Source organism: Halictus rubicundus, chromosome 5, assembly GCF_050948215.1.
Source record: "Halictus rubicundus isolate RS-2024b chromosome 5, iyHalRubi1_principal, whole genome shotgun sequence".
Lineage (NCBI taxonomy): Eukaryota > Metazoa > Arthropoda > Insecta > Hymenoptera > Halictidae > Halictus > Halictus rubicundus.
In genome coordinates this window covers 17,379,053-17,394,949 of record NC_135153.1, presented here as the reverse complement: position 1 = coordinate 17,394,949, position 15,897 = coordinate 17,379,053, and the positions used below count along the sequence as shown (strand labels likewise).

Here is a 15,897-nt window from a genome sequence, read left to right as displayed (position 1 = left end):
GTGCAGCAATCAATCAACTTCTAGGACCCTAACTCCAATGCTAATGCGACGACACCTCCTTGTGCTCGCCACTACAGGAGACAACACTTTTCCTGCAACTTCTCGGCTACTGGATTTCTAAGAATTAGCAACTGTTAGTATGACTCGCCGAATGCATTGAAAGTTAAAGAGACTTGTGTCTCCAGGTGAGACACAAAATCATTAGCTTAGTACACATCGGTGTAGATTTGTTATTGATTGGAGGCCTCTTCCAAGTTCCAAGAAATGCTGGGCCAAACGTTTCCTCAATTAGCTTGATAGGGCAAAGATCGAACATGCTCAAGCGAAGATTATGTCATAGGATTTTACAACGCTGTTTCGTAAAAATTCATAGTCGGATTTTCCCCCTTTCAAGTCCTTCAAGGAGAGTATGTTGGTAAAAGCTTCATTAAAAAATGATTGAAGACAAATAAGTTTTGTTTATAGCATTAGCTTCATACCTGTTTGTAATCACTAGACTAAATTGCATAAATTTTTCCCTTTAATAATTTCAATGAGTCTAACTAGCGTAATAATATTCTGAAATCTTTCCGTCTTCAGAGTTTTGTATTTTAATCCATAACAACATCGCAAAAGATATTCACAAACGTATTATGTTACATTAGAAGATAAACAAAAACCCGAAAGAACATGACAACCCCATAAATTTATTTCAAAATCAAACACACGTGACAAACCTTAACAGCACCGTGGCAAGGCGGACTTATTGCTGTCAGTGACGCGTGGAATCATTTAGAACGCGTCCGCGTACTTTCTCGGCAATCTAATATAATGATCTCGTTGCCAAGAAGCCGGGCCGAAAATGTTCGTTTCGCGGAACGGGCCCCGCGACAGGTCCCGAAGTGGGACGTTAAACTATGCTGCACCGTGAACGCATACTAATTCGCTTTTACCCGCAAAATTTACAATGCCGGAGGAGATGCTGCGGTGCCTAGAGTAGCCGCGCGGCGAACCAGGAAGAAGAAGAGGAAGAAGAAGAAAGGTAGCCACCGTCCCGACAGATCGTATCAACGGTTCTCGAAACCGTTTTTGCGTGACGTACACTCGAAACCGCAAGAAACGCGAAATTGGGCCTCGGAACGCGTGCAAGTTTCTTTTCCCGCGATCTCATAATTACGCGTGTTTTGCGATCGGGTCCGGTGCACTTGACACTGATTATACTGATCCGACGGGCACACACCTGCGGCCGCGCGGTTTTCTTTGCGTTGTTAACGCTCGTTTCGTCGCGTTTGAAGATCATTCGCGACGATGGCACAGATCCGCCTGCCCCGAGACTAATTTCCGGCCAGTCCGGATGAGATTTCACTTATTTTAATCGCGATGTTGCGTTCGCATAACTGCAATTCGAAATTGAACCGCCAAGAACAATTCGCTAACTATAGTCCAGTCTAGATCTGTTCAGCGTCTGCCCGTACGGGCACCGAATTTCCTGCCCGGGGCATACAAAGTACAGCGAGCCCGAAGCCACGCCCCTGCGGGCCCGAAGCCACGCCCCTGCGGGCAAGGCTGTATATATTGTTTACACGCATTGTCACAGCTACGGTTGCGTTGCGGTGTGTGGAATTTTCGATTGAATAATTAGTTTCTACATAACATTAAAAGAAATTCAGAGTCAGCGAATTATTTCGTTTTTAAACCCGCGTTGAAAAACCGTTAAAAATAGTATCCCATTTTTAAAGGATTCTAAAAATAACAATGATTTATTTTGAAACGCTGCCGTGTTTAGCTTCTCCGAATTGATTCCGTGTTCACGCAGGAGTAGCCTAAACAATGAAAGTCGTAAGTATTGTTCCAGGTTTGTTGAACCGTCGTGGATACACCGAAAATAATTTCAGTCCGGCAAATATTATGGTTTCTCGCGTTATAAGACCGTTTTCGTCCGACAAAATATTTCATCTCGTGCTTCAGCTTGTTAAAACAGAGACATTTAACTGGTCGAAATCTCGTTAGCTGTTTCGAATTATTGTTTTAGGTCGTATGATTTCGTTGCCTGTTTAATTCGAAAACATTACAAAGAAAACGTTTATTTCTGATACACGGGAACGTGTAAGAGACACCTATTGAAAGTTTAGAGGCTAAACGTTGCTCAACAGTTGTTACGGTACTTTATTGCAATGCTATATCTATCACGTTCACGCATTCGTTTCTCTTACAATTAAACGTGTCCGGGGGCAGTCGGAATGTCAAAAAACTAACAACCGAAAGCAAGAAACCGACAATCAAAACTGGGAGAAAGTTATGGTAATAGAGGTACACTGCCATTGCACGCGATCGTTAAATATTGTTAACAGTTGCAAGTTCACTCGCGAAATTACAGGTTGTCGGTATCGAGAAAGGGGATAAGTGTGATTGTAGAAAGCATTACGCAACGCGTGAATGTTCATTCATAATCGCAGTAAAACAAAAGTGTGTAGTTCAGTTGTGATATTCAAAATATGTTATTGCAAAGAAGAGGTCTGCCAAAAAGACGTTGAACGATTCGTGAAAGTTGGCGAATATCTTTTAATTAATACTGAAATATTTTATAAAAAATAAAAAAAAAGAATAATTTTATTTATTCACGATGCCATTCTTAAATCACTAAAATTATTCACCTTTTTTAGAAGCGAGTCTTTAACATCCAATAAAAACAGTAACAGAATTGATTAAAAAGAGTTCGTTTGTGTCGATACGAATGCTCTCTATAAGGTACAATATTTAAAAAAAAATGGGAATTTTGGAAATTTTTATTTATCTTCAAATTGTGTGCAACCTGATAGAAATGTAAGTTTCTCACGGCTTTTTCAAACAAAGTTATTTCATTTTTGTCGTATTCGTTGATAGACCGTTTCATTCCGCAAGAAAAGAATATCCACATTTAGGATTAAAGTTTCTTCGATGATTAAACGAAAACGTTGCTTGAGAAACGCTTGGCACTCAAAAACCTCGAAAAAACTGAATGAGTATAAGAATCAGGGGCCCGAGAGAAAGTTGAGAAAGAGTGTAACCGACTATGTGAACAATGACGTTCATGTAATACTGTGACTAAATAGTAACTAGCCGGCGGTGAGCCAACCACGCGTTGTTAATTGTTACAAAAGAGTGAACTGTTTTATCAGAAATTAAATCAAACAATTATACAATCCCGGAAGAGTGGCAGCGACGATTCAATTTATTTCATTCAGCGTAACAAGTTATTCGAAATGTTATTCAAACAGCGTAACAATTATACATATAAAAGTATCGGTCAATACAGAAAGTCTTAAGGGTTTAGGGTTTATCGCGTGGTTTTATGCTGATTCGATTGTTTACAGTTCCGAGTGTAGAAGGCGATGTTCTAGTGAGAAACCTCGTATGCAGCAGCCGCTGATTTACATTGTTGCGACATCTCAGAAGAGCCGTTTCTGTATTGTCCGCCGTGAAATGTTAGAAATTTTTCTTACCTTTAGCCAAGCATGTATTGAAAGTACCGCCGATGGCATTCGTCCCTTGATGTTGCAACAGTAATACTTGGCGGATCTTAGATTAGCCTGACTAGAAGTTTTCCTTCATTTTATTATTTTCGGGTCAATGTAGACTTTTTGATAAAATTTTCGAATTGCCCCATCCCCAAGCTTTTGGCACCTGTTATGCGTCAGTCTACTCTTTCGTTTTCTCTGGAAATTACCAGAACATGCAATAAATGTTGAAACGCTTGTTAGAGTCAATACGGGGCGCAGACGTCGCGTCGTTTACGAAGAGCTAATTACTGCAGTTGTCGAGTTTGAGTTTGAGAAGTGTGTTATGTCCACAAACCGGCAAAGCGCCCTAAAACGACTCGAACTGCTTCAGTCGCACACTGTCTGATCACCAGGGCTCGCAGCGGCTAATACTACTTACTGCCCATAGTCGCATCATGAACGACTGCAAGCAATATAGTTTTATTTCGATATAAGGCGACGGTGTTTGTTCTGAAATAAGGAAATCGCTATCCCCTTCTTTTGAAGTTATTCGCTCGACACCGCTTAGTGCCAGAACGAGAGGGTATGTCATACACAGTGATTTCTCTATATACGTCGCCAAGGCCTGGATGATAAACGTCGCAGCTTTATCCCTACTAAGGGGCCGCGAAGCTCGAAAAGCCTCGGACGCCGAGGAGTGTAAAGAATATTGTAAAATATGTCGCAACAGAATAAAGTAAAGGAAAAGTTAAAAACATTTTATAAATATCTATGTCTTGATGCATAACTGTATCTTTTGCACAAACTCATTATCACTTACCTCGATTACCAAAGCTGGGAACGGATAGCTTTCTGCTGCTTCTTCGTACTAAACATTTACTGCTACAATTTTGACAGTTATGATAGATACCTTTGCGACAGTTATGGAAACGATACCGTAGTTCTGTGAAAATAATTTCGCCTGTTCTCTCTCGTCCGCTTGAAAGAAATGAAACCACAAGATATGTACAAAAACCAAATAATCTTATTTATTTGTCCTCGATACAGAATGAAAGGTGTGGAGAGCGAACCAATAAAACGGGTCCCTCCTCGAGTAACGTGATCAGATGGAAGTCTACAAGTACTTATTAAGCGTATGAAATCCAAAGACAGCGACAACATCTACAGTCTCAGATATCTTTCTTGTCTCACTGTGTTCCTAACACTATTCTAGAATAAAACTCTCTTAACATTAATAGTCTTTTTTTCCGGAGCTCTGTTTATACCCTGCACTTCTTCGTCAATTCTGCTCGTAACTTTTCTCCTCGCGGCGTGCGTTAGCCCCATCGCGTGTTCATTTAATCGACTAGTCACTTTGTGGATGCACCTTTTGTATATCGTTTTTTTTTCTCGACTGCATCCGGTGCATACCGCGTTTGTTCATTGAAAATAATGATTCCCCCTTATCGTGCCCGTTCGTCATCCGCGCTGGCACACGCGGCTTCGGCGAATACCCCTCCATTCTTTTGTCACTGATTTCGCGACGACGACGCTCTGACGCCCAATCGTCGACGTTCTTCAACTATCGTAATCCGAACGTCGAACCGCAGCCTCCGCCACGCCCGTCGTGCAACACGGGCAAACCGATGTGGCAATGTGACCAGCCAATTAACGGGGATGTTCAACGATACGCCTTCGCTCTTTCTGACCAGGCGAAAAGGTCCACACTCGGGATCGCTTCGAAGTCTGTGCAAGACCTTAACTCATTCCTGCAACACAATCAATTTGTTAGAAGATTTAGATCTGTTCTTCATATCTTCGTCATTTTATTCCTATCTCTATTTCAGTTGCAATGCGAAAATAATTTTATGTCACAGCGTGTATCACTTACACATATAATTGTTAGAATACTAGGAACTAGGGAACTGACAATAACTTACCCTGCTTGTGGTTTGAAGAAAACATTAGTTTGCATGTGCGTGATGTTGTTGCCATTGTCACAGAACACTCTTGCTAACGTTGCATTACGTATTTCTGCCAATTGTTCTACAACAGATAACAATTCGTATTAGTCAATAATCAATCATACTACCCTTTCATTTTAATTTTAACCAAAGTAAGTGTATCGAATCCAATGCACAATTTCACAGAAAGAAAAAGTATAGTATTAGTATAAGAACAGAATAAAAGTAATAAGACTAATAAGGGTAATCGAATGGATTCTTTTTGGAAAATAAGTTATTTTCCTCGTTGAAAATGTTGAAAATGAATATTTCTTACCAGGTGTGAAACGTTGTGGTTGAACTGCAGAATCATAGAAGTATCTGTCAGAGCGACGAGTTCTTGCAAACTGTTCGGCGATCAAGCAGCTGAATGTAGGACCCAGCAAGCCATCTTCCACTGATCTTTCAAGCATTCCACCAATGACGAGATCCACGTCATGAGGACTCGAGTAAATTGTTCGCAATTTCTTCAACATCTATTAAGGAAAAGAAATGTACAATGTTAACGTGCATACAAATATACATATGCATTTTATGTTGAATACACATGTTAACACAGATTACGAAATTTATGAGATTGACATAGTTACCTCCAATGGAATGTAGTCTAGGAAGTCATCAAAGTTCTTCGCGGCTGGAAGTCCGCAGTATTTACGATATTGATTGTAGCCTGGTAAAGCATGATCACGGCCACGTTGAATGTCCAAGCTAATGGCGTCCAAACCTAGGCTGTCTTGGCCCTCAGCATACAATTTACTTGTCACCTATAAAATATATACAATTATTTATTTTTTATTAATATTAGCAGTCTCCAAACATTATTTAATAATTAAAAAAAAAAACGTATAAACTTCTACGTAAATACGATTATCGGAATGACACTAATGTTGAATTAACGTCCTCATGGAAAAGTCTGAAAATGGTAATCTACATATAATACTTACGTCAGAAATGATGTTCATGTCCATTTTCTGGCTGGTCTGAGTAACCATACCGCGAAGAAATCCGTCGAATACTTGATCCGTCTCGATTACGCTAGGTTTGTAGAAATACTCCACTAATGCGAGAGTACTGTTGACCCGACGTGTGTTATCTGTCAAGCTAGAAAATGAAAATGAAAATTTTTAAATAATTAACGGAATAGATGGAATAATTCTGTAATTTATTTAGAATTACTATACTTTAGAGAGAATAATTTGGAGCGCTTTATAAAAAACATGGGACACTCTGTATAGCTTACCTCAACTCCTCTTGCATCAAGGAAGTCAGGAACCGCAGGGCTGCAGTTGCAACCTCGTTGCTAACTGCAGGGTCAACCATGGAGTTATAGTTACGGCTGTAACTATTCCCGAAAGTGAGCTCAGCAGATCGAGCATACTTCTTGCCGAGTAATATGGGCAGCCACTCTTTGTAAGTGATATGCTGAATTTCAGCAATTACAATTCGTCTGGCTTCCTGAAACAGCGTCTCGTCTGACCAGTTGGGATTCAATTCCGCAAGTTTGTCAGCGATTCTGTTATGCTCGCGGTGCCAGACAGTGTGTATCACAGCCAGTTGAGGGTGTGCATTTACACGGTTGTCACCTGTGCAAGTAGAATCATTTGTATAAACAACTAGAAAAATAATTCAACAATTTTCTCCTTATACTTTTCAGTATATCTTAAGCTTCAACAAAACAAAAACTGGATTAAGTATTTCTACAGTTTCTGCGACTACTAGAATCTTTGACGTTTAGCAATAATTTCTCAACGATCTCAATCTCAGAGATATAAATTTAGACAACAGCGTTACTTGATCATAAAATGCTTAATGCATAAACAAAATACAGTATTTAGAAAACTGTATTAGTGCGAATTCACTTGCTAGGATTAAGCAAGTCTTCTCGAAAGCAGGTATAACAATAATAGAGGGAATAAGAAGAAAGATTAATTTAAAGAAATATTGAAAAGTATTGTGGCAAAGTATTAAAGAGAATCTTTTTATTATTATTACCAGAGTCGTAGCAGCCTTTCGCGCAAGGAGATCCAAGTTCCGTGCCACCGACAGGTAAATACTGATGATTATTGTCTTTGTGAACCCTTAAACGACCGCCCTCGAAGGTGCGGAGTTCGCGAGACTTTTTCAACGTTGAACCGTAGATCATTGAACCATCCAAAAAGTGACTGACCTGGTTCATCTGGAAATTAAACGTAACGAAAGCTTTATTTAACAGTTAATAAAAATACTATCATACTTAATCACTATGTATGTATAGATACGAAGGAAAATACAGTATTATCTCCGTAACCGTCGCAAAGGTATCTACCGTAACTGTCAAAATTTTATCCCCACCACTGAACGACAATCCTCCTTTCTTTTTCAATCGCTATCCTTCTCTACGTTCGGCACGCCACAAAGAATGTAGCACCTTTACTACAACAATGCGACAATGCGACAGCTACGGAGAGACTACTATAAAAATTCATATATCGTTACCTGTTCCACAGGCCCGAACGTGCACTCCGGTCGAAGCACAGGCAACGATCGCACATAGTTGATGCATCGAACGTAATGTTTGCCATAAACGGGATCCTGATCGGGCACCGTGATTACAGCGCAATCGGGATGAACATGTCGAGGAGACAAGGTGTTTCCGTCCGGTCGACAGCAAGAAATTGGTTTCCCCGATGACACTGAAAATCAAAATAAAACCAACTAATTAATATCCATCGGCAAATACGCTAGATCTGCAGTTCGTTTTTTAGGAAGGTCGATTACGGTATGGACCGGCAGGTAAATGAACGAAGACATTGCTGCATTGCAAATAAAATGAAAGAGAACCGCTTACCCATTTTGCGCATCGGTGTGTAAGAAATATCATTCGCAATGAACTGGCCCCACTGCATGACCATCAACGTTCTACTGACGTCCGACTGATCGTTGGGTGTTGACAGAGCCACGCTGATGCTCCTGGCTCCTGGCAGCGGTTTCCTCGCTTGTCCCATGTGCCTCGGTTCTTGAATTCCTGGTCACCGAACGAAGCATTAGGAAACTAGCACTACAGACGATTCTACGTCGTCGAATCGGAGTGAATCTGTACTACGTTCAAAGATGCACCGAGCATCCAATCGATCATAGAATCGAATAAAGTCAAACGACTATAATCCAGTAAATATTCCAAACTGAATAATATTACTTATTACACAGTTAAATCCAACAAAATCAAACGAATATAATCCAGACGAGATTTCAAACATTTTCAAATACAGTGTTTGCTCTATATATGTCCCCAAATGCCTAGCCGATAAAAGCCCGAGAGCTATCCCCACTCCCACCCCATGAGGGGCCACGAACCGAGGTCTCTAGAGCTTCGCAGTCCTTTTCTTAAAGAATATCACCTGGCCGATACATGTCCCCGGATAGAACCGTGTTTTGTACATATATCGAGTAGACACCGTATTTTCAAACAATTTCGTACATCGTTAAATCCGTGATCGCTCCGACTTCGACGAGTTTTCTTTTGTGTGCGCGCATAAACGTGTCCGTGCAGCGCGAGAGCGAGCATGATTTGCGCGCGTCTCTGATCGCGAATGTTAGGAATCGAGGTATAACCCTGGTGCGAGTGATTCACCTAGCTGCGCCTAAAACCTCTGGTTCGATTCGCAACGGCACATCAGAGACCGAGAGATCCGAGCAATTTGACCTTTCGACCGACAATGCTGGTCTATTAACGCGGATTCGACACCCCTCCCCCCCTCCCAGAGAATCGACCGGCAAAAGGGCTCGCGCGCTGCACCGCAATAAAAGTATATACTTTGTTCTACTGCGACATGGTTGTTCTGATGCGTTGTCGACGAACCAACGCGGTGAGAACGCGTTTTCGCGGCGGTTCTCATCGGACTCGTGAAAGATACATTCGGAAAAAACATAGATTGATCGAAACGATCACGTCGAGAACGCTCGCAGAAGGAGTCAAGTGACTTATCTAGGTGGCTGATGAAGGTACCCGAGCCAGGGAACGCAGCTGAAAGAGTGTCTTCGCTTTGGAGTGAAACCATAAACAATTTCAAGAAGACCTAGGGAGCAGCGTCGCCAGATCAGGGGAATTGGCTCGAATTGAGGGGAACACGGTTAGTTACCCCCCCCCCCCTCTCTGCCAGTACCGGATTGGTCGCGCGACATTCTGACACATGCGCGACAGAGGCGTCACGTGACCGTGGCGGATGCGTGGGGGAACAGCGTCGTAGAAGGGGAACCGGTAGAGTGGGGAGACGAGTCTTGATCTGGCGACGCTCTCCGGAAGCTCGGAAAAAACGACGCGACAGTTTTGCAAATGAATCGACTGCGACTCTCGGCTTAGGCTCACCTGGCTCGGACACCTTTAACGAGACCCGTACACCGCAATCAACAGAAAATAGTTCAACTAGTGTTACAATAATAAATATGATACATTATTTATTAGGTATATCCGAATTAGTTTACATACACATTCTACTGCTGGATAGAATCTCCCGACCGGGGCACCCTATTGTAGACAGTATTATTCACTGCTACACTCAGGCATTTTATGCTCTATGTGCCTTATCGCACAACAACTGTAATGCAAATCACAGAATACATTTTGTTAAGCCAATCGACGATTTTGTTTTTTTTTTTTGCGTTCAATCCATCAGCGCCCATGGGGATCAGAGAGTGTGTGTTTCGTTTTTTCACGGTTTTCTTTTTTTTGTTTTTTCATTTGCTCCGCTTTGCGTTGCTAGTGACTTTTGGTGCGTGTCAGTGTGGCTGAATCGGTGTGTGTACGTGTGAGAACAAATATGCTTGCAAAGGTGTCGAGATGTGAGCGGATTAGGTGGGTTAGTGGGTCGAGGTTTGTCGCCAGCGCACGCAAAAACCGTTTCGAGCTTTCAACGGAGAAACAATTAAATGTTCTCAGTGGATGATCCTAATTGGATCGAGCGGAATGGAGGTATGATCGGACACACTTTTTCGAAGAATTTGTGTGAAGAGAATCACGAGGAGAATTTTACCGGAGAATCTAATTTTTTTTTATTAATGAATAGAGGAACTGCTTCGAAACCAGAAACGAGGAGAATGATCCTGCATGTGAACGTTAGGTATTGCAGTGGTTTCGGTGAAATGTACAAGGTGTCCCAAAACAGGGCACAATTTTTTATTTTATTATAACATTTTTTACTTTCAACCCATTTTGGATTGGTCAAGAAAAAGTTGTGTGTGTTCAAAAGAAAATATAATAAACTGTCTAATTTATGAAACGCTTATGTTTGCGAGACATCTGACAATTTCTGAAAGTAAATAAAGGATAACAAATGACACTATAATAGCTTGAGAGCAAAACCAAACTCACCTCTCAATGCTAAGATTAATATTTAAGGATAAATGTTGACTCTACTTTACGTTTTGTTTTACTAGGTTTTTTTTAAATCTATTTTTGCTCCTCAATCTTGACAAGACTTTCAGCATAATCAACACCGTGTAATCGGTTATGTAAATTTGTTCAGCCTCCGGGCAAGCATAAAGAAGAGGCCTTTGTAAAAATAGTTGAAACGATAGTTACTGCTTACCAGGTATACAGCCGTTTCATTTAACCAAGTTGAAATCTATTTTTGGAAAAGCGAATTCTTCAAAAGCGAATATATGCAAAATAGTTCACTATAAGTCTTTACATATTCATACTAATAATAGCATAGTAATAATTGCTTGTAATATACACTAGCATTCTTAATTTAATTTAATTTAGCTCCTTGATCTCGAGAAAATAGGACACCTTGCACACGTGTCAGAGTCAGAGTACAATCACATTCCTATCAGCCATCAAAGCCTCGTAAAAAATGCAGGATTCGATTCAAATGATGAGCACATTCCGACACAGCATATTTTTGGTGTGCACCAACTGAGAATTAGACGTTTTTGCGGAAAGAGGTATCATCGAAGACATAGCCTTTGCTCTAATAAGTGCAATGACTGCTAAAAGGTCACATACACCTAGGTCAAGTAAAATTAACTTCAAAAAAATATATCCAATTAAATGTAAGTATATTTTCCTTACAAAAATTGATCAAACAATTCATAAATGATTTTATACCAGTACAGAGAGAAAATTAAATTTGTACCAGCAATTTTCAACCCTCTATACTTTAGTAAACATTTCACAATTTCTAGATGTATGTAACCCTAAATCATGAGCAGAACGTCAGAATGAAGAACATCCTTGATGAAATAAGAGTCCCAAGAATCGGAAGTCCGAAAGAAAATGTCGCATAGAAAGCGATAGTACCAAGAAGAGCAAGTACAATAGACCAGAAGAATCAAGGGGATGGGCGACTGGAAACAGGATGGGGAAGCGCCAAACGTTTGATAGGCTGTAAATAATTGTATCGATTATTATTCCACACAAATAACGATATCGCGGCACACGGTTAGGCTGGTACGTCACGGAACGTCTAAGTTTCCCATTAGTTCGAAAGAACCCCGACGGAAAGTGACCCGATCGTGGAAACCCGGAGAACTTCGTGGACCAATCGCGGGTGACTCGGGTAGCCGAAAGACTCGCAGCTCGAATAAACGGGTAAATCGACGGTAAGTTCGCGAGTTCACGGGACACGGGAGAGCCAAGATCAGGGCTTGAAAACTGTAACAACATCGACGTCGGTTCTTGCAACAGTTCTGAAGAATCTTTATTTGGAATACAGTACTGTTCGCTTAAAGGGTCTAGCCGGCTTCAAAAATACGCATTAATCGATTTTGGACGGAAAGGTTTCTTGTTCGATAGCCTACCAAAAAAGAACCCTTTACCTCATCTGTAAGGGTAGTTTTGGGGAGCGAAGGAAAAACCAGTTTTTACCCCATTTTCCCCATTTAACCGCATCGGGAAATTCTTTAAAAAATCTGACACATTTAGCATATCTAACCACATATTCGAGAATTTTTTCCGATTTTCTAGTTGCAAACTCTGGTCGTAAAAAATGAAAACCCCGGTAGAAAGGGTTCTTTCTTGGTAGCTGCCGAACGAGCTTAATGGACATTTTCGACTACCTTCAGTCGGCTAGACACTCTGCAAAATCTGTTGCACTTAAATTTGCACGATCCATCCCCACTCTTCCCCTACTACTTAGTGTCTTGAGCTCAGAGATAAGAAGTAGATGAGGAAAGAGAATAGAAGTACTAAATGAAAGGAGACAGACGCACTTCGAAGAGGTGCCACGGACATAAAAGGTAAAAAAAAATTCAAAAACTAGTAATTTTGGTTTTATCTTTTCAAATGTGGTACCGATGGATTGTTGGGATTCTTCCGATTCGAATGAGTACAAACACGACGTACATCGGACTAGTTTTACAGACAATCTGACTAACAAAGTGAAGGACATACGTATGATCGCTATGTAAGAAGTCTATAAAAGTCGACCGATTTATGTCGTGTTTGGACTCGTTTTAATCGGAAGAATCTCGACAACCCATTGGCACCTCGTTTGAAGAGTTAAAAATTACTGAATCCGATATTTTAGTCGAAACAGATATCACCTGGGGATTTCGGTTCTTCATGACGGTTATTCGAAATGAAGATTCTTCGTTCCTGTTTTAATTAGGACCACTATATAGCGGTTTTATGAGACAGTTGTTTCGGGACCGTTTCAAGCCCCGGGACCAAGGTGTCCAAGAAATCTGTGCTGAATCTTTGCTGAATCTTTGCCGAATCTTTGTCGAATCCTTACCGTCAAAATACTGGGGAAAGAGAATTCTGTTGTACGCGGTCATCGCACTACCCCAGGTCGGGTTCTCGACATTGTTGCAACTGCCATCGATGCTTCGGTACTTCTCTTCAGAGTTGCAATCCACCTGCGATGATGGACAGGCGGTGCTCAACTGGGTACCGTGCAACGACAGCGTCGAGATGAATCGCGCACAATCGTCCTTCTCCAACCCGAACCTGCAAGAGATAATAGTTACATCGTATTTTGTTAAGTGGTAAACAATGAACTGGCGCCTGTCTAGCGATATGGTGGATACGGATTGGATTCGAAAATTTCAAGAGGATGTTAAGACCTGTTACAGGATTAGTTAGAGGTTTTGGAACACGTTTCTGTTTTTCTACGTTTTGCTGTTTTAGGAAACATCCCTGGGTAAGTTCTCTTTATGCGTTGGATTTCCAGCAGATATAAAATATTATTGTTGCGTAAGGGGCAACGTATTAATTGTTAAACGTAATAGGTATTATTGAAATGTTGCTTCTTAGCAATTACAGTAATGTCTCGATTTATGTGACAGAGATGCACACGATATTTGTGAAGATTTTAGAAATTTCAAGCCCTGGAGATCAGAACTTTTGCTTTTAATTATTTCATAATGAAACTTTGAGCACTATATTTCTGACATTTTTCTGATTAAAATGAGACCCAACGTGGCACAATTTTGAGCATATACTTCAATTGACGATTTGTAGTTGTCTATACGTATGCAGGAAAATAAGAGAACGCTTCGTTAACATTTAGATGTTGTTTTCATAGTGGTAGCAATAGAAAATTGTCTGGCAAAGAGAAATATGACTATTGAACACTTATTAAAATTTAAATTCGTAAAAGTGATTGGACGTTATTAGAATTTCACCTTGCAGGTGTATGCACAAAATGAACAACTCAAGAATTGTACAAGCAACTCTAAATTAGCTGGTTTGTTGCATTCGAAACGTCCTTGCCGAGGCGGAAATTTTCGCAAAGGAGAAAGTTACTTCAAATGACCTCGGGAACCACCCGTTTCAAGGTTTTCCGACATTTTCGTGACACCCTTGTGTAACAGCCATTACACTTACGTTTAATATGCGAAAGCTAGCCCCCCGGAACCAGCTTGAAGTTGCTGGTCGTTTTAGCAGAAGTGAATCGAACGAAGAAGACGATACTTAATATTACTGCGAAGTATGTGAATGAAAAGCGCCGTTCTGATTGGGTGAGAGACATGCTCCACGCGTGCCCGATGATAGGAGGAATGAGCCTAAATTCAGGGTTAGAGGGAGGGCTACGAGAATTGACTGGTACCTTCGGGCCTGGGGAGGCGTATTACCTGCGACAGCTCTGGTGGAGGAGATAGGACGAAGCTTTCATCGCCACAATGGCGTCGAGGCCTCTCTCGAAAGCATCCTCGGAAGGATAAGAATCAAGGAATTGCTTTGCCGCCGGCGTGTCTGCCTGCAATTCGATGCCAGCGTTCACGATATTCCTTTCGAGGGTGCTCATACGATTGACCAAGCTTTGCGCGAAACTGATCGAGTTGTTCAAGACTGCATCGTCAATGTGAGGGAAACGCCGATTTTGGAAACGACCGGTGTCTACGACGACCTCGTAAGGATAGTTCGACATCGGCAAACCTGAAAGGATACCTTTAAAAACGTCGGTAAAATGCATTCGGTAAATTCGACGGGTGGTACAGTTTCTTTCGCGACAGCCTGGACACGATTCTGCAAAATTATCTTACGCAGTTCAAAATTGCATCGAACAAATTAATACGCATTTTTTGAATTCACTATTTACATTGTTTTCAACATTTTTGCAGGTGCCTGTCGATTTTCAACACAGTTTCTTTGAAGCTACAATTTTTACATTGTACTATGTAATAATTAGACTGCGGATCCTTGTGTATTTTTTTTTCTTATTCAGGGCATTGTGTGCTTATGACATAAAATTCAGGGAATCATTTGTATGAACTTTCTAATCAGCAGAAGAGATTTTTCTTTCAATTTATTTTTTGCGGAAAATAAACTAAGTAAATGTACTAAAATGGAAAATTGCACTGTGCAGATATTTTGTTGGACTTTTAATAATCTTTTTTATTGATCATTTTTGAATATTTGGCTTACTCGTCCTGAAAATATCTCTAATTATTCAGTGATAGAAACGACACTAACAAAAATGTCAAGCAAATGCGTACCAACGATAATTTTACGTGCCTATTATCGTTTTTCCGTTAATTGCACATTAAGTTTCGGAGATGTCGCATCCACGTTCTTGGGAAACAGACTGTACGTTCGTTTTCGCATTCGCGTTGCTACGAAAAATTTCGATTCAATGATTTAATGATTTAATTGAATAATTTTAATTTGATTTAATGATCAAGGTATTCTATTCATGCTTTGACAATGTTTTCACCTGGAAAGCACCCTTTATGTGTCATACAATTACCAAGGGTTATTAAATGTATCATAAGTATGCAATATATTATGTTGTACGACAATATAATACCAAAGAAAAGATATTGTTGAGATAAAGTAATATGACATTTTTAAATAATATTGGCCCCAAAAAAGTTGAACTGTTCTTTCCAGTTATTGGAATATTAGGCTGGTGCACGCGATAATTGTTTTGTGCGAAATTTACAGTTTATAATAAAAAATAACTATGTAATTTTGTACATCGAATATGATTACCAGTTTTAAGCTTTCTTTGGGCCAGCATCGTTCATATAAATAA

At 40.5% G+C, this 15,897-nt stretch overlaps 1 protein-coding gene across 5 annotated transcripts in view; it reads right to left on the bottom strand.

The window, feature by feature from the left end:
• Nucleotides 1–4,464: 4,464 nt before the first annotated feature.
• LOC143354484 (peroxidase) overlaps nt 4,465–15,897 on the bottom strand; it is a 30,287-nt gene continuing 18,854 nt past the window's right edge. For 4 of the 5 annotated variants that reach the window (XM_076788627.1, XM_076788626.1, XM_076788625.1 and 1 more), the window contains exons 3-13: nt 14,495–14,810; nt 13,153–13,367; nt 8,268–8,444; nt 7,916–8,112; nt 7,433–7,616; nt 6,681–7,023; nt 6,385–6,541; nt 6,031–6,204; nt 5,718–5,916; nt 5,378–5,483; nt 4,465–5,206 (exon numbers count right to left, since the gene is read on the bottom strand). In XM_076788627.1, coding sequence (XP_076644742.1) covers nt 5,119–5,206; nt 5,378–5,483; nt 5,718–5,916; nt 6,031–6,204; nt 6,385–6,541; nt 6,681–7,023; nt 7,433–7,616; nt 7,916–8,112; nt 8,268–8,444; nt 13,153–13,367; nt 14,495–14,810 — 2,156 coding nt within the window. In that variant the 3' untranslated portion in view covers nt 4,465–5,118. The remainder of the gene's footprint in view (nt 5,207–5,377; nt 5,484–5,717; nt 5,917–6,030; nt 6,205–6,384; nt 6,542–6,680; nt 7,024–7,432; nt 7,617–7,915; nt 8,113–8,267; nt 8,445–13,152; nt 13,368–14,494; nt 14,811–15,897) is intronic. The other variant, XM_076788624.1, reaches the window with a different exon arrangement.